At 45.3% G+C, this 18072-nt stretch overlaps 1 protein-coding gene across 3 annotated transcripts in view; it reads left to right on the top strand.

The window, feature by feature from the left end:
• RGL3 (ral guanine nucleotide dissociation stimulator like 3) overlaps positions 1-18072 on the top strand; it is a 115962-nt gene that overhangs the window by 53048 nt on the left and 44842 nt on the right. For all 3 annotated transcript variants that reach the window (XM_068274249.1, XM_068274250.1, XM_068274251.1), the window contains 2 exons: positions 7803-7999; positions 11200-11274. In XM_068274249.1, the coding sequence (XP_068130350.1) occupies positions 7803-7999; positions 11200-11274 (272 nt within the window). The remainder of the gene's footprint in view (positions 1-7802; positions 8000-11199; positions 11275-18072) is intronic.

Raw genomic sequence — 18072 nt, 5'->3', positions numbered from 1 at the left:
GATCTGTAGGGTCATGCTGGATCTCTTGATACCAGTCGAGAGGGGCCCGGGGCCCCTACCACCCAGGTATGAATCTACTCAGGACCCTGATCTGATGCACTAGCCATGTCAGGTATCATATTAATCTGTATTTTCCTCCAAGTATGAAGCTGTTACCCCCCTAAATGTAACGTGTATGGTTCAGGAGTTACAGCAATTCATAAGTTTAGCTCTAAAATCTCTCAGAGGGAATGAACTGTCATTTGCTGGTAGCTCAGAGGGGGCTGGCATTGCCACACCCCCAAACCAGCTTCATCAAAAGCACAGAGCCAGCAGGCGGGCTGTGTCCTCCACACTGAAACATCTTGCACTCATCAGATGCCAGCTTGAGGATATGCTGGCATCCACCTGGTCTGAACTCTGAACTCTGGACTTTGAAACCAAGGACTTTATGATTCTTCCCACAATAAGGACATCTTTCCAGGAACTAAGTATTTTTTCTCCCTTCTTTTATTTTTCATACTGGCTATTACTGTTTTCATAATTGTTGATTTTCATAATTGTCTGTATATATTAATTATTTATATTGCGTGAATAAACGACTTTCTCCAAGTCATTCACTTTCCGCTACCCTGCTTATCAGCACACACAGAAATGATCCCGGGTCTCTGAAGATACGCTACTGTTTGTTTGTTGTTGGCTAGACAGAATATCGTGTGTTTAACCGTTTTATTCGCAGGATTAGTCAGTCAGTTAGTGGGCCCCACGGTCCCATAGTAACCGCGGTGGTGGCAGTTTACTCTGAACCAGTAGGTGACGTTGTAATTACCCGTGTCTCACAGGCTCCCTTCTGAGTTGTCTGCGGCTAATTCTTAACGGTTCCTGCGCATTGACTGCGACCAGAGTTCGCACGATCTGTGCGCTGGCACCGTTTAGAAGGCTAAGTGTGGTCAGCCACTGAGGGCTCCTGTGACAGAAACACATTACACCGCAATGGATTAAAATCCTGCAGGGCTCGCAAGGTCCCCCTGCTCAAGAAGGCACATGTGCAGGCCCGTCTGAAGTTTGCCAATGAACACCTGAATGATTCTGTGAGTGACTGGGAGAAGGTGCTGTGGTCTGATGAGACCAAAATGGAGCTCTTTGGCATTAACTCAACTCGCTGTGTTTGGAGGAAGAAAAATGCTGCCTATGACCCCCAAAACACCGTCCCCACCGTCAAGCATGGGGGTGGAAACATTTTGCTTTGGGGGTGTTTTTCTGCTAAGGGCACAGGACAACTTAATCACATTAACGGGAAAATGGACGGAGCCATGTATCGTGAAATCCTGAACGACAACCTCCTTCCCTCTGCCAGGAAACTGAAAATGGGTCGTGGATGGGTGTTCCAGCACGACAATGACCCAAAACATACAGCAAAGGCAACAAAGGAGTGGCTCAAGAAGAAGCACATTAAGGTCATGGAGTGGCCTAGTCAGTCTCCGGACCTTAATCCAATAGAAAACCTATGGAGGGAGCTCAAGCTCAGAGTTGCACAGAGACAGCCTCGAAACCTTAGGGATTTAGAGATGATCTGCAAAGAGGAGTGGACCAACATTCCTCCTAAAATGTGTGCAAACTTGGTCATCAATTACAAGAAACGTTTGACCTCTGTGCTTGCAAACAAGGGTTTTTCCACTAAGTATTAAGTCTTTTATTGTTAGAGGGTTCAAAAACTTATTTCACTCAATGAAATGCAAATCAGTTGCTATCTTTTATTTAAGGTTAGTTTTTCGCTTTTCCTTTTGATGTGCCATCTGCCACTGTTAAAATAAACCTACCATTGAAATGTTACTGTTCTGAGACTTCATTTCTTTGTCATTGGACAAACTTACAAAATCAGTGAGGGGTCAAATAATTATTTCCTCCACTGTAATAAGACAGCTTTTCACCAGCAAATGCACATAATAAGACAGCTTTTCACCAGCAAATGCACATAATAAGACAGCTTTTCACCAGCAAATGCACATAATAAGACAGCTTTTCACCAGCAAATGCACATAATGACAAACAGCCAGTGTCCCCAGAATATATAGCCAGGGGGTATATGTGCCCAGGATATGTAGCCAGGGGGTATATGTGCCCAGGATATGTAGCCAGGGGGTATATGTGCCCAGGATATGTTGCCAGGGGGTCTATGTGCCCAGGATATGTAGCCAGAGGGTCTATGTGCCCAGGATATGTAGCCAGAGGGTCTATGTGCCCAGGATATGTAGCCAGGGGGTCTATGTGCCCAGGATATGTAGCCAGGGGGTCTATGTGCCCAGGATATGTAGCCAGGGGGTCTATGTGCCCAGGATATGTAGCCAGGGGGTCTATGTGCCCAGGATATGTAGCCAGGGGGTCTATGTGCCCAGGATATGTAGCCAGGGGGTCTATGTGCCCAGGATATGTAGCCAGGGGGTCTATGTGCCCAGGATATGTAGCCAGGGGGTCTATGTGCCCTGGATATGTAGCCAGGGGGTCTATGTGCCCAGGATATGTAGCCAGGGGGTCTATGTGCCCAGGATATGTAGCCAGGGGGTCTATGTGCCCAGGATATGTAGCCAGGGGGTCTATGTGCCCAGGATATGTAGCCAGGGGGTCTATGTGCCCAGGATATGTAGCCAGGGGGTCTATGTGCCCAGGATATGTAGCCAGGGGGTCTATGTGCCCAGGATATGTAGCCAGGGGGTCTATGTGCCCAGGATATGTAGCCAGGGGGTATTTGTGCCCAGGATATGTAGCCAGGGGGTATTTTTGCCCGGGATATGTAGCCAGGGGGTGATATGTGCCCAGGATATGTAGCCAGGGGGTATATGTGCCCGGGATATGTAACCAGGAGGTATATGTGCCCGGGATATGTAGCCAGGGGGTGATATGTGCCCGGGATATGTAGCCAGGGGGTGATATGTGCCCGGGATATGTAGCCAGGGGGTAATATGTGCCCGGGATATGTAGCCAGGGGGTAATATGTGCCCAGGATATATATAGCCAGGGGGTATATGTGATCAGTATATGTAGCCAGGGCGTATATGTGACCAGTATATGTAGCCAGGGTGTATAGGGTCCTCGTTTAGGTAGTGAGTGAGACGAGCGCACCCAACCCTCCCCTCCCGCCGCTCCCCCCCTCACCTTGAAGCAGCTTCAGACCTCAATCAGCGGGCGACCCGACCAGTGAGAAGGCGCCAGAGTCCGGACGCACCCGCTCTATATGCGGAAGTGATGTCACTTCCGCATATCAGTGCGGCGTGCTAGGTCCTAGCGCCGCCCGCCTGATCGAGGTCTGACGCGGCGGCGCCGGCGGCTAGAGAGATGGAGGGAGGGAGGGAGCAAGCGCCGGCGGCCACAGGGGGAGAACAGCGGCCGGGCGGCGCCTCTCAGAGGCAGGCGCCTGGGTGCCTTGCACCTGCAGCACCCGCCCAGGCTCGGCCCTGCATAAGCTTGTGAAAGTCGGGCCCCCTGGGCACTCCACATGCCCTAGACACCCTCCTGGTTTGCCTTGTGGATGATCTGGATTTCCTGTTGTGCCTACACACCGAGGGGATCTGCTGCATATAAAAGGGATTTAAGGGGGCGGTACATAGTAAGAGGGAGGCGGAGGGAAATGACAGCAGGTGCAGGGTTACAGGTAGAATAAATCAGAGCCTCGGCTGATTGGCACTGTTATAAACCCCCATTACTGAACCACATTGCCTGGACTCATTGGCATGGCTTGTGTTTTATTTTTTTTATGGAAAAAAGGGTAATGTCACTTTAAAAGGAACAGGTTTCCAACTGCATTCCAACGACGTAATCAATAATTAGCACAGAAAGGTGAATATTAGCCAGTGACCCCGTTCAGCACAATTGAGGTCTGCAGAACACACATGGGCATTGTCTTCTTGTGAGCTGCCTTATCGCATTCTTACCACTCGCAGCAGCAAATCCAAATCCAATAAAGCTTTATTGGCAGGACCAAATACATTTAACATTGCCAAAGCAAAACATTAGCATTAACATGCGGGGGAGGTGGGGGTATAAGGAAAGGGTATAGGGGGTTAGGGTATACAGTCCATAAGGGTGTGGAGGATGTAAGGTACAGTAAGGTCTGCTGAGATTTACAGTCCATAGGAGAAAGGGTATAGGGGGCCGATCCCCGACCTGCGACATCCATCAAAGTTGTGTACACACCTTTTGCCTAGATTGTTTATTATGTGCAATAACCACCCCCCTCTCCCCCTTCCCAAAGCATTAGAGACCAAAGATCTTTTCTACTGGCTTTAGAACTCTATGTAAATCAGCATTCCGTAGAGATCACCTGCCAGTACTAAAGAAAATATTGCCACCTGTGATAAATTAAGTAGATCAAGGAAAGGAAAGATTTTACAATGGGCAAACACTGACTATATCATTTATAAATTAATATTGTAAAGAAAACAAAACAAAATAGCAATGTTATTCATTGTTATTTTGACTGCAGTGCCTCTTCATTTCATTTCAGAAAAGCCTTGTGTGATTCCCTCAGCTCTCTGTAGAGCTTTTCCTAGGTACACGCTATGAGGTTTCTGTCAGATCGATTATTTCCAACATGTCCAATCTGATTTCCGATCGATTTCGGAACCTTTTTCGATGGATTTCCGACTATTATTCATTCACTCCTATCAGAAATCGATCGAAAATCAGATCAGACATGTTGGAAATTATCGATCTGACAGAAAATCTCATAGTGTGTACCTAGCATTAGCCTGTGGTGATATAGACCTCAAAGGAGCATCAATTGTACCCTTCAAAGGAAACAAAGTCTGAGGCCCAGTGCACACCAAAACCGCTTGCAGATCCTCAAAACGCTAGAGGTTTTTGGAGCAGATTTCAGAGCGATTCTAGGCATGTTTAGAGAAGTTTTCTAACATGCCTAGCGGTTTTTGGAGCATTTTTGTGTAGCAGATTACAAATACTGTTACAGTAAAGCTGTTACTGAACAGCTTCTGTAACAAAAACGCCTGGCAAACCGCTCTGATCTAGCGTTTTCCAGAGCGGTTTGCGTTTTTTCTATACTTTACATTGAGGCAGAAACGCATCTGCAAACCGCAAAAGTGCTGCAGGACCCACGTTTGCTGAAAACCTCAAACCGCTGGTGTGCACCATCCCATTGAGATACATAAGCCAAGCGTTTTCACTGGCGGACACAGTTTGCGGATCGCTGCAAAAACCGCTCGGTGTGCACCAGGCCTTATTGAATAGGATAGCCTCCCTGTGTCTCCCTTCTTTTCTTGTTTTTCTTCTTCCTTCCCCTTTCTTGCCTTCCAATACTTTATTATACAAGTCAGTCTTTACTCCCTTTTCTCTTCACACTTCTCCCAGCAGTGACTGTATACACAGCTAGATAGGCAAGCTTTGTGTAGATAAGGCTGTGGGCCTCTGTCACTCCTATACCATAGGAACGCACTATACACCATTCTCTCCTTCTGCATTCTGTTTGCACTCACAGATAGCTGAAACAGCTAACCTTTAGCCTGTATTATGGTGTGTTTAATAAATATGGCATATAAATCATCTCTCCGTTACTAACTTACAAGCAACAACCCACAAAATGGGTTGAAATTGGTCGCATGAATTGGGCGGACATGCTGCAAGATGTCTGGCCGTCATGGTCAGTCGGGTGCGTGGCGTAACGGTGAGCCATATCTGGACGAGCGAGGAAACCCCCAATGCTGTCCCCCCTAATGGTCAATGCCCCCCCCCCACCCGGGTGCCCAGTGCACTATACATTACCTGTCCGCAACCACCGCTGGTTCCAGGCTGCGTTCTCTGTCCATACATGCGCCCTACGTGGTTGCCAACGTAAACGTGGGCGCGGAGGATGCAGCCTGGAGCCAGCGCAGAGGCAGCGGTGGATGCTGACAGGTAGTGTTAGGTGCACTGGGCACCGAGCTGGTAGGGTGGCACATTGACCATTAGGTGGGACGGGTTGGCAAGGTGGATGCGGCGTCACAAGCACGATTCCGGATCGATTTCAGCATGAAATCTATTAGGAATCGGCCTGCTGTGTATGGGCAGCTAATGGATCGCTCTCTGATCAGATTCGATCAAAGCGAGATCTGTTTTTTGGTCGATCTGCCCATACATCGTCTGATGTATGGGCACCTTTAGGCTGGTTTCACAGTGGGACGTTACAGGCGCATGTTAGAGTAGCCTGTAACGCAGCCCACCGCACAGCAATGAAAAATCAATGGGCTGTTCACAGTGCCCATGTTGCGTTACACAGTAACGCTGCGCCATAAGTCAACGTACTGCATGCAGTACTTTATAAGCGGCAGAGCCGCGTTAGACTGCTTGCACATGCTCAGTAACGTTGGGGAGGAGCGGAGAGCGGCCAGGCACATGGCTAATTAATATTCACTGCACTCAGTGACGTGCAGTGTTTACTTCTTGGAACGGCCGCTCTGTGCGGCGATTGGCCGGCGGGACCACGTGATGCTGCATGCGTCCAAGAGTGCGCATCACGGCATCACGGACGCCAGAGTGAGCTGCACAACGCGGCTCACTCTGACGTCCAAAGCAGGGAGCACCAGGCGTTGTGTTAGGGGCACGTTATGCGACCATAACGTCCCCTAAAACGCAACGTCCTGGTGTGAAACTAGCCTAAAGGATACCTGAGGTGACATGTGACATGCTGAGATAGACATGTGTATGTACAGTGCCTAGCACTCAAATAACTAGGCTGTGTTCCTTTTTTTCTTTCTCTGTCTGAAAGAGTTAAATATCAGGCATGTAATTGGCTGACTCTGTCCTGACTATCTATCTTCCTTCTCCTAAAAAGTCCTTTTTAAGATATTCCTCAGTTTTATTTTATGTTTAAATCTACTTTTTAAGTTTTAACTGTTTTATTGTTTTTGCTCAATGACACATTCATTGAAGTTTGCCAGAGCTAAAATCTATGAACTATTGACTCTTTTTATCTCTTTCCTGCTCTCAGAAGCTATTTTCTGCAAGAAAAGTGTTTTAGACATGTGTATGTACAGTGCCTAGCACTCAAATAACTAGGCTGTGTTCCTTTTTTTTCTTTCTCTGCCTGAAAGGGTTAAATATCAGGTATGTAAGTTTCAGTTCCTGTCTGAATCAGGACTGGGTCAGACTACAGTGTGACCCTCACTGATAAGGAAATACAACTATAAAACACTCTCCTAGCAGAAAATGGCTTCTGAGAGCAGGAATGAGATAAAAAGGATCAATAGTTCACAGATTTTTAGCTCTGGCATACTTCATTGAATGTGTCATTGAGCAACAACAATAAAACAGTAAAAACTTAAAAAAATGATTTAAATATAAAATAAAACTATGGTATATCTTAAAAAGTAATTTTTTAGGAGGAGGATAGATACAATTGTTTATTTCATTCGTTTATTTTCACCTCGGGTGTCCTTTAAGGAAAGTGATCGACATAACATATGTATTCCATGGAACCCCAGTGATCTAAATGAGTTATCATATAGAACCATCATGTCACGATATCATACAGGTTAAGCTCAGGAGTAATGGTGTTGCAGTGTTTGATGGTGTAAGCTTGTTTGCTTCTATTATGAACTATTGAGGTAGCAGATGGTAGTGTGGACCTTAAATCAGAAACAATAACTTAAATAATGCTAACAACAATAAAAAAATAATTGTGGGGTCTATTCACTTCTAATGTTCTACTGATTTAATAAAAACGTATTGAAATAAAAACTGTTCTCTTGCAGTCAGCAATACTCCCGTGCACGCTTGCACCATTTGTGTTCCTCTGGTATGTCATCACTCATGTCACCTCCATCTTGTCCCCTCAGGCCGCCCCCGCCTCTCCCGGCTACGTACATTACAGGACATGTAAGGTGCGCAGCATGCGGGCTGGGACGCTACAGAAGCTGGTGGAGAATCTGCTGGTGGAGTATCAGGGCACAGACACTGCCTACGTGCCCACCTTCCTCAGCACCTACCGTGCCTTTACCACTGCCGAAAAGGTCCTGGAACTGCTGCTCGACAGGTGAGACAACTCATTTCCCAGAATCCTCCTCTGTCAAATGGGGCAGCATTATGTCATTCTTTACTTCAATAGCATCGTCTTGTTCATAACTCTGTTTAACATTTTTTCATTGCTAAGGCCTCTTTTCCAGGAACTGTTTCTAGGCAGTGAAATGCCTCTCAAACTCTCACAACTGCTCACTGCTGCCTGCTAACTGCTTGTCGCTGCCTGGTAACTGCTCACTGCTGCCTGGTAACTGCTAACTGCTGCCTGGCAACTGCTTGCTGAGCACACAGCTCAACAACAGTTCGTGGAAAAGAGGCCTAACAGCCACTGGAGCTTGTTTATAAAGCGGATAAACCATCAATCGTCAGTCATTATATTGATAAAGTGAAGATCAGCTTTATTGACACTTGATAGATTGCTAAATAACATATGCCGCTTTAAAGGGAACTTAAAGGGAGGGTTCCATAATTATTTCCTTTTGAAGGACTTCCAAGGCGAACTGAAAAATCTATTTTGTACTCACCTGGGGCTTCTTCCGGCCTCTCGCAGCTGTCTCAGTCCCTCGCCACAGCCCCCGTCCTCTTCAATTTTTTTCGCCTCGACAGCTCTTTAAAGGATACCCGAAGTGACATGTGACATGAGATAGACATGTGTATGTACAGTGCCTAGCACACAAATAACTATGCTGTGTTCTTTTTTTTTCTTTCTCTGTCTGAAATAGTTAAATATCAGGTATGTAAGTAGCTGACTCTGTCCTGACTATCTATCTTCCTTCTCCTAAATAGTCCTTTTTAAGATATTCCTCAGTTTTATTTTATGTTTAAATCTACTTTTTAAGTTTTAACTGTTTTATTGTTTTTGCTCAATGACACATTCATTGAAGTACGCCAGAGCTTAAATCCATTAAGTATTGACCCTTTTTATCTCTTTCCTGCTCTCAGAAGCCATTTTCTGCTAGGAAAGTGTTTTATAGTTGGAATTTCTTAGCAGTGAGGGTCACACTGTAGTCCCTTCCTGTCTGAGTCAGGACTAAGTCAGCCAATTACATGCCTGATATTTAACTCTTTCAGACAGAAAAAGAAAAAAAGGAACACAGCATAGTTATTTGTGTGCTAGGCACTGTACATACCCATGTCAATCTCATCATGTCACATGTCACTTCGGGTATCCTTTAAGCAAAACCAGTTGCCTGGCTGTCCTGCTGATCTCGTTGGCTGCAGAAGTCTCTGAATAACACCAGAAACAAGCATGCAGCTAATCCAGTCAGACCTCAGTCAGAGCACCAGATATGCATGTTTGTTCAGGGGCTATGACAAAAAGTATTAAAGGCAGAGGATCAGCAAGACAGCCAGGCAATTTGCATTGTTTAAAAGGAACTTTTGCAGATACTGATCTTTTGTGTCTGTACAGCATCTGTGTGTGCAGCATCTTGCAAAGATTTTTTTTTTCTGATGGGGAGTTCAGCTCCATAGAAAAGACTGTGCCTCTAATAATTTTAGCCATAGCCCCTGAACAAGCATGCAGCAGATTAGGTGTTTCTGACATTGCCGCATACTTGTTTCTGATGTTATTTCAGACACTGCTGCAACCAAACAGACCAGCAGGGCTGCCAGGCAACTGGTATTGATTAAAAGGAAATAAATATGGCAGCCTCCGTATACCTCTTACTTCAGTTCCCCTTTAACTGCAGGCTTTGTGGGCAGTACTCAGGTCAGGATTTTCATAGTAGTTCAGACTACAAGGGGGTGTGGCACAGATCAAACGCCAAGGGAGATACTGTAGCCACCTACAGCTGAGCAAGTCTGAAAAATACACATAGCACTTTAAACTTACATATTTAAAGAGGCACAGCAACGTCCTATAGCAGAATGTACTGGAGTATTCCAATTCAATTTCACCTTCATTACCTTGGTTTCAGCATCAGAGACACTTCCTATATCTATTGCTGTATATTGGTGTGTAGCCCCGCCCTCCCAGTGATGCTTGGCCTAGGCTATGATGTCATGTAGCCTTTGGCCCCAGTGCACTCTGGGAGACCAGGTGTTGTTTCTGCACATTTCGGAACACACAATAAACAAGCATTCCGCAGAGATGCACCTCGCTAATGGTAAAGATGTCACCACCTGTGATAAATGTCAGAATGTAAATCAGAGAGAGGAAAGATCTTACAATGGCAAAACACTGACTAAATCATCTATAAATGATTAGTGTAAAATATAAGCATTCAGTAAATATCCTCTAGAACATCAACCACAGAGATGAAAGTAATGATGCTAAACAGGGAACTTAAAAAACATTGGAGCCTGTAGTTAAAGGAAAACTGAAGCAAGAGTGAAATGTTGGCTGCCATATTTATTTCCCTTTAAGCAATACCAGTTGCCTGGCAGTCCTGCTGATCCTCTGCCTCTAATCCTTTTAGCCATAGCCCCCGAACAAGCACGCAGCAGATCAGCCGTTTCTGACATTATTGTCAGATCTGACAAGATTAGCTGCATGCTTGTTCCTGGTGTGATTCAGACACTACTGCCGCCAAATAGACCAGCAGGGCTGCCAGGCAACTGGTATTGTTTAAAAGGAAATAAATATGGCAGCCTCCGTATTCTTTTCATTACTATTGTCCTTTAAGCTTTAGAATTTATGAATCATTCGGCATTTTTGATTTCACCTCTCTGTTTCTTCGGCCGGGTGCACACATGGCAGAAACGCTTGCAGAGCGGGAAACGCTGCGTTTTAGGCAGCAATGTTAGTCTATGGGACGCAGAAGGACCAGCGTTGCACTTGCAATTTAAGCGTTCCGCAGATGCTGGTAGTGTTGCATAATATGCAGGCTGGCTGCCAAAATGCACATAATGGAAGTCTATGGATACGCATATGCATTGCCTTTTCAATGCGTGTTTTAGTGCGTTTTTAATTTAAAATTAAAAATCTCTGACATATTTCTGCTTCCTGTGGTCTTCCTATTGATTTGCATTTATGTAAATGTAAAAACTCATACAAAACTTATATGCGTTTTGTATTAGCAAACCGCAAACGCAATTGAACGCACGCAAAACGCATCTGCGCGAAAAAACGCAAAACGCTAACAAACCAAAAACACAATAAAAATGCATTATAATAATGCAAACGCACCTGCGGAAAATGCCGGATTATCACGCTATGTCCTATGTGAACCCAGCCTTCAGTACCGGTCTATATCATTTTCATGTATTTTGCAGACGCCTGGAAAGACTGGGAGACAAGGAGTCCACGTCCCCTGGGAGCCCCATTCCAGACTCCGCGTCTGTACAGAGGTCAGTGTCAGGTTTCATGTTTGCTTGTCTCCTGTGCAGGTCAGCTAAACCTGCTGCCTGGCAGTATTTATGCCTTCAGATGGGAATTGTGTCTCTTCCATATGCCTTTTATTAAAGCGAACCTGAACTCAGAACTTCCTCTCTGCTCTAAAAGATAAGCAACAGCATAATAATCTTTAAAGAAAAAACATTTCTTTGTTACAGCTGATACAAATCCTGCAATACATCTGCATTGTCTCTACTTCCTGCTTTCATGGAGGCAGACATATTGTTAACATTCTGTGTTTACAAATTAGCTGCTGTACCATGGCAGATAGGATTTTTGAGCTGACACAGCTGAGAGATCAAATTACACTTGCGATTAGTCACAGATGAGGGGGAATTAGACAGGCTAAACTCTCTAAATACATACAGGGGGCATTTCTTTATGTTTTCCTTTGTCCTGTGCAAGAATTGAGGTCCACTTTTTGGACTTGTTCACACTATGAGCGTTTGTGGATTTTTTTTAAGCGCTGGCGATTTGGAAAGCAAGCGCCTAGCGATTTTGTTAATTTTTTTCTAGCGATTTTCTAGAGCTTTTGAGGTGATTTTGTGTCCAGTACAAAAGCGATTTTTGAGCGATTTCAGAGTGTAGCGATCAGTCAGTGACTGGTGAGTAGTATTTTTTTTTTATGGGAAAAGCGCTAAAAAATCGCTGCAATTAAAAAATAAAAAGCTATTTTGAAGCAATTCTATACTTATAATGGAAGTGCTATCGCTTCAAAAACGCTGCGTGCATTGCGTTTGCAATTCCTAAAATCGCAAATCGCTTAAATGAGAACAGCTCCATTGAAATACATTGCTGTAGCGCTTTTCCAGCGATTTGCCTGATCGCCAGTGATCCGAAACGCTGCCAAAATCGCTAGAAAAGCGCCCAGTGTAAACTAGCCCTAAAAGCACTTGTGCAATGATTTCCTAAGGTAGTGTTCCTATATGAGCGCACCGCTTTCTATTGAATCACAAACGCGGCTCCTGTACCATTTTCTGAGCGTTTGTGTTCAATAGAAAGTATAGGGAAATCGCTTTGATGAATAAATACATTGTTTCCAGGTGCAAGAGTTCCCTTCCTGACCTATGTCAGGAAGTGTCAAAATTAATTGCTCAGCAAAAGCGCTTCGAAAAGCGCTTACAAAAGTGCTTTTATAAGCGCAAAGTGCAGGGTAAAGCACTTTTAAAATCGCTCAACAAATCGCTCATTGCTTGCGATTGCGCTAGCGATTTGTAATGTAAACAAGGCCTAAAGTTGAACTGGAAGCAAGCAGCTTAAAATACAGTACATGTGAAATGGGAAAAAAGTGCAATTCTGCGTGAGCATTCTGGTGATTCAGATAGCGCTAAACAGCACTGGCTGGCTGCAGGACAACTAAACTTTTCCCTTCTGCACGCTAAGCACATGCTGGTAGGTCAGGACATTCTGATTGGATTGTGAAGAGCAGCAGCACACATGAGTCATCACTGTGCTCTATCTTCCTGTAGGAAAGCTCATTGTGGAAAGGCCCATACCAGAGCTGGGACAAGGTCCTCCAGCACCCAAGACTGAGACATTAAAGTGCGCCCCTCCATCCCTCCCACCCCAGCCATCACACACTGATTGCTATTAGACTAAGAGGCATCCCAGAGCCCCCAACACCATTATCTCCAGTTATCTGGCTTGCAGTCACTACCATCATGTATCCCCTATTCTTATTTCTGTCTGCATCAAACACAACAGGGGAATCATAGCTGAGCAAGTTGTGCGCCCCTCCTACACTGCGCCCTGAGGCTGAAGCCTCTCTCGCCTCTGCCTCGCCCTGGCTTTGGCCCACACAGATGTATAGTTACTGTTGCCTGGAGTGATCATTGGTCCACTGCTTATTTTGGGTGTAGTTTTAGGCTTGTTCAACTTTATAATGGGGACCGTCTGTGGCCCTGCTGCAATTGTTTATAGTGCTGTGGATCATGCGCTTTCTGAATGAACTGTGAATCGTTTGACGTATGGTGTGCTGGATGTCTATTACTGTTTATGTATCTGCTAAGTGCCCGTGTGTTTCATTCTTAGAGTGGACCTGAACTCAGAACTTCCTCTCTGCTCTAAAAGATAAGCAACAGCATATAATAACCTTTAAAGAAAAACATTTCTTTGTTTCAGCTTACAGAACTCCTGCAATAAATCTGTAGTGTGTCTACTTCCTGCTTTTATGGAAGCTAGCAAATAGTTAACATCCTGTGTTTACATATGTGTCTGCCCAAGACTGCTGAATTTGTGTGTTGACACAGCTGAGAGATCAAATTACACTTGTGATTACTTACAGATGAGGGGGAATTAGATCTCGTTCACACTATGAGCGTTTGCTGATTTTTTTAAGCGCTGTCGATTTTGCAACTCGCCCTACAAGCGTTTGTGCAATGATTTCCTATGACACTGTTCACATGTGAGCGTTTCAATGTCTTTGAATTCGCGAACGCGCTACATGAACCCTTTTCTGAGCGCTTTGACACAATGGAAGGTATAGGAAAATCACAAATCGCTTGAAAAAGCGCTTTATACAGCGATTTCTCGGGCACTTTTATAAATAAATACATTGTATTTATTCATTGCCGGGTCAAAGAGTTCACTTCCTGGCTGACATCAGGAAGTGAAAGTCTTAATCGCTCAGCAAAAGTGCTTAGAAAAGTGCTTTTCTAAGCGAAAAACTGGGAAAAGCGCCTAAAAATCACAGTGTAAATCACTCAGCGCTTGCGATAGCGCTGCCGATTTATAATGTAACAAAGCCTCAGACAGGCTATTCTCTCTAAAAACACACGGGGTGCATTTCTCTCTCTCTTTTCTTTGTGTCCTGTGCTCAGGTCTGCTACACACATACAATTTTGACTGGCTAATTACCTTCCAATTTTACACCTCCATGTAGCATATAAGCTTACCTACACAATCTTTTCATAGTATTCAAAATTTGTAGGCCCTCATATTTCATGTAGGTGGGAAAATTGCCCAGTGACTGGCTAATCAGAATTGGATGTGTGTATGCAGCCTGAGGATAGCTAGGTGCCTGGCAGGGAGAATCGGCCCCATGCTGCACTAATGGGCAGCTGTGAGCATTGAAGGCTAATGCTGGACTACTCACCACTAGGCACTGCTGTTTTTCTTTACGTGGATTTGCTTGGGTTTATTACCTACAAGGTAGTCACAAAAGCCTTCTATCAATCCCAGAATGAAGATGACGTCCTGCTCTATCACTGTTAAGGTGGCCACTAACGATTCACTTTCTAGCTAAAAATCGTTCGAGCGATTAGAAATTCTGATCGGAAGTGAAATCGTTCACTACACCATCAACGAACCAATCTTTGCTTCCTATCTATCACAACCAACAAGAAAATCCAAATTTTGGTTCGATGAAAATCCAGTCGGACGACTGATTTTATAATTGATTGTGCCCATCAACTGAGATTATTTACAACCAATTCGATCAGAATTTCTGATCACTCTAACGATTTTTCGCTAGAAATTCTAATTCTAATTCACCCTCATCTGTGACTAATCACCAAGTTTAATTTGATCTCTCAGCTGTGTCAGCTGGCTGCCTAAGCAGAGCAGCTAATTTGTAAACACAGGATGTTAATCCTGTGTCTGCTTCCATGAAAGCAGGAAGTAGACACACTGCAGATTTATTGGAGGATTTGTATTAGCTGTAACAAAGAAATGTTTTTCTTTAAAGGGAACCAGAGACGGAGAAAAACAAAAAATAGGAAAGGCTACTATACACACCTGGGGCTTCCTCCAGCCCCAAAAGCCTGGATCGCTTCCACGCCACCGTCCTCCGCTTCCTCTATCGCCGGTATCGGGTCCCGTCACTTCCGGCGGATCAATTTTCCGCATCACAGGGGGCTCCCTCCATATCCGTACGCATGCGCCTGCGCAGTATGGAGGCACATGCGTAAGGCTATGGAGGGAGCCCCTGTGATGCGGAAAATTGGCCGCGTCCGCCGGCAGTGACGCACTGCGCTTGCCTCGACTGACTCGACTGGCCGGGAGTACGGGACCCGGTATCGGCGGACAGAGGAAGCGGCGTGGGAGCGATACAGACTTATAGGGCTGGAGGAAGCCCCAGGTATGTATAAAATGTTTCTCTTGAACGTCTCTGGTTCTCTTTAAGGGCCCTTTCACACTGGGACAGTGCAGTGTGGTACTTTACTGAACCCCACTGCAGGGCAATGAAAGTCTATGGAGACTTTCATACTGACGCGGTACGGCGCAATGCGACGGAAGTGACGTTTTTGCCGTATCCCCGAAGCTCAGCCTGATCTACATTACCAAGCGGTTCTGCGTTGAAGAAGTAATGTAAGTGTATGGGGATGTGTGTCAATGTGAAAACCCACTGCAGTTTTACGCGTCACACATGAGCGGAAGCGTATTTTTACAATATGCTCTCGTTCACTTCCGTATTTCTGAAACAGGAAGTGACAACAAGCAAGCGTCACTTCCTGTTTGAATCTTGGCTAGAAGTGGATTACTGTAAACTAATGCGGTAATCCCCGAGGGCCTGTTTTTGGCAGTGTGGTGCCACTGCTGCCACCAATCTGCAGTGTGAATCCAGCCTCAAGGTTATTATGCTGCTGCTTATCCTTTATAGCAAAGAGGAAGTTCTGAGTTCAGGGCGAGTGAAGGAATGGGCTAGGGAGAGGTTACGGTTCAATTTCGGAATGGAAAGCATCTTCTTCAGTGTTTGAAATACGGGACCGTCTCACTTTAATATTACGCTAAGTAGATGGCTGGAAGAAGGGTCTGGGGACTTGGGTATCAGCACAGCTGTCTACAGCCATTACCCTACAACCAAGCCTGGTATTAGATGCTGAACAGCAGCACATGCTCCATGACCATATTTAGACAAACCCCACCCACCCTTCTAAACCTAACCTTGGGGAATATATATTAATATACTGAGCCCCGGCTAGGCAGCCCTGTCCATTGTTTCATCAGAGCCAGACGGTCTCAGGGGGAGGATTGTGTGCAATACCGTCACTCCCCTATAATGATACACTCTGTACTTCACTCACCAGGAATCTGCCTCTATTCCGTGAATGAGCTGCAGTGTGACATTGACAACAGTTGTAGCACATGCTGTTCCTTGCCGTCATACTCGCATGTGTCCTCCTCCACAATCCAAGCAGCAGTTTATTCTTGGAAATAGGGAATACTCTGGCGGATCACTGCAGTGTGACAACTGGAATTGTAGTATTTCATTGACAAAGAATTCACATTAACTTAAGGTGCCCATACACTCGTCAGATTGGCAGCAGATAGATAAGAAATGCATCTGATGATCTATCTGATGCGTTTTTAGAACATTTTTTACCAGGATAGAATTCCAATAGATTTCAGTTTGAAATCTATTGAAATTCGATCTGATGGCATTTTTTTGCCATCAGATTTCCATTAAGGCCAATGCAAACTGATAAGCAATCTCATCAGATCGACCTAAATTTTCCACCCTGCAAGTTCGATGGAAATCCATCGAAATCGATCGAAATCGGCCGTCGATCGGTCGATTGGCCAACCGATTTGCAATCGATTGATCGATCGATCGGGATCGATCGGTCAGCCAGAAAATCTGCTGAGTGTATGGGCTGCTTAAGAACCACCCTATTTGTTTTTCTAACATGGTCATACTCCTATTACGGATATCGCTTTATTACCACTCCTTACCAGTCTATTGTCGTTCTGTCTGCTGATTACACCCACCGAGAAGAAATGACTGGCAAACTGAACCAGAGGCCATCATGAAAAGCAGAAGGCAAGGAGAGACCACCTGTGGAGGGGGGCGAGTAGGGCGATCGCCCCAGGCCCCGCGTTGGCTGGCGCCACTCACCTAAAAGTCCCTTCATCAGGCTGCCTTAAGGGGCTCTTTTCCTGGTCGGGTCAGCACAGCACGCATCCTTGGTCGCGCGCCCGTGACTGCTCTGTGCATGACGTCACGACTGATGTCATGCACATGCTCAAGGACGCGCACCGCCAGGTCAACTCCTAGGCATACCGACGACCCAGACGAGCCTCAGCGCTTAGCCTGAGAGCGGGGCCAGCGGGTCTTCTACGTGAGACTCGTGACTGGACTCTGGGCAGTGGGTGATTCTCTCTTTCAGCTGTTCATACACCGCAGGCTGATTCCCAATCAATTGCTCATTGTAAAATCTTTCCTCACCCTGATTTAAGTTCTGAAAATGTATCTCAGTGGCGACATCTTTACTGCTGGCAGGTGCATCTCTGCAGCTGTTAAAAGTCAGTAGGAACAATACTTGGTCTCTCAGAATACTCTTGAAGGAGAATTCCACATAGCTAAATAGTCTAGGCTGTGACATCACTGGGAGGGTGGGGCTACATACTATTATACAGCAATATATAGATATAGGAAGTGTTACTGATGCAGAAACCAGGATAAAAGTGGCTTTCTTTAATCATTTTCTCCATTCCACTATATGTCACAATGGTGCCTCTTCAATGTAGTTCTTTCCCCAGAGGACAGACTTTGCCCTGCTTCAAGATATATAGAGCTAAATTGAAAAGTAGGGGTGGAAACGCCCTGCTTAAGAAACAATCCACTTGTCACACTGCCTCGTATCATAGCTTGTCTCGTATTGATATGGTCTTTGTCTCTCAGGACATGATTTCCTGGGTGGGGTGAGCTAAACACAGGAATATCTGATCCCTCCCCTCTTACATCTAATCTGGAACTTTCAGAAGCATTGACAGACAAGGAGAGGAGAGTGTTATAATATTGGCTACAAGAC

This window comes from Hyperolius riggenbachi, chromosome 3 (genome assembly GCF_040937935.1).
Source record: "Hyperolius riggenbachi isolate aHypRig1 chromosome 3, aHypRig1.pri, whole genome shotgun sequence".
NCBI lineage: Eukaryota > Metazoa > Chordata > Amphibia > Anura > Hyperoliidae > Hyperolius > Hyperolius riggenbachi.
Note: the sequence above shows the minus strand (reverse complement) of the source record. Positions and strands in the feature narration are given on the sequence as shown.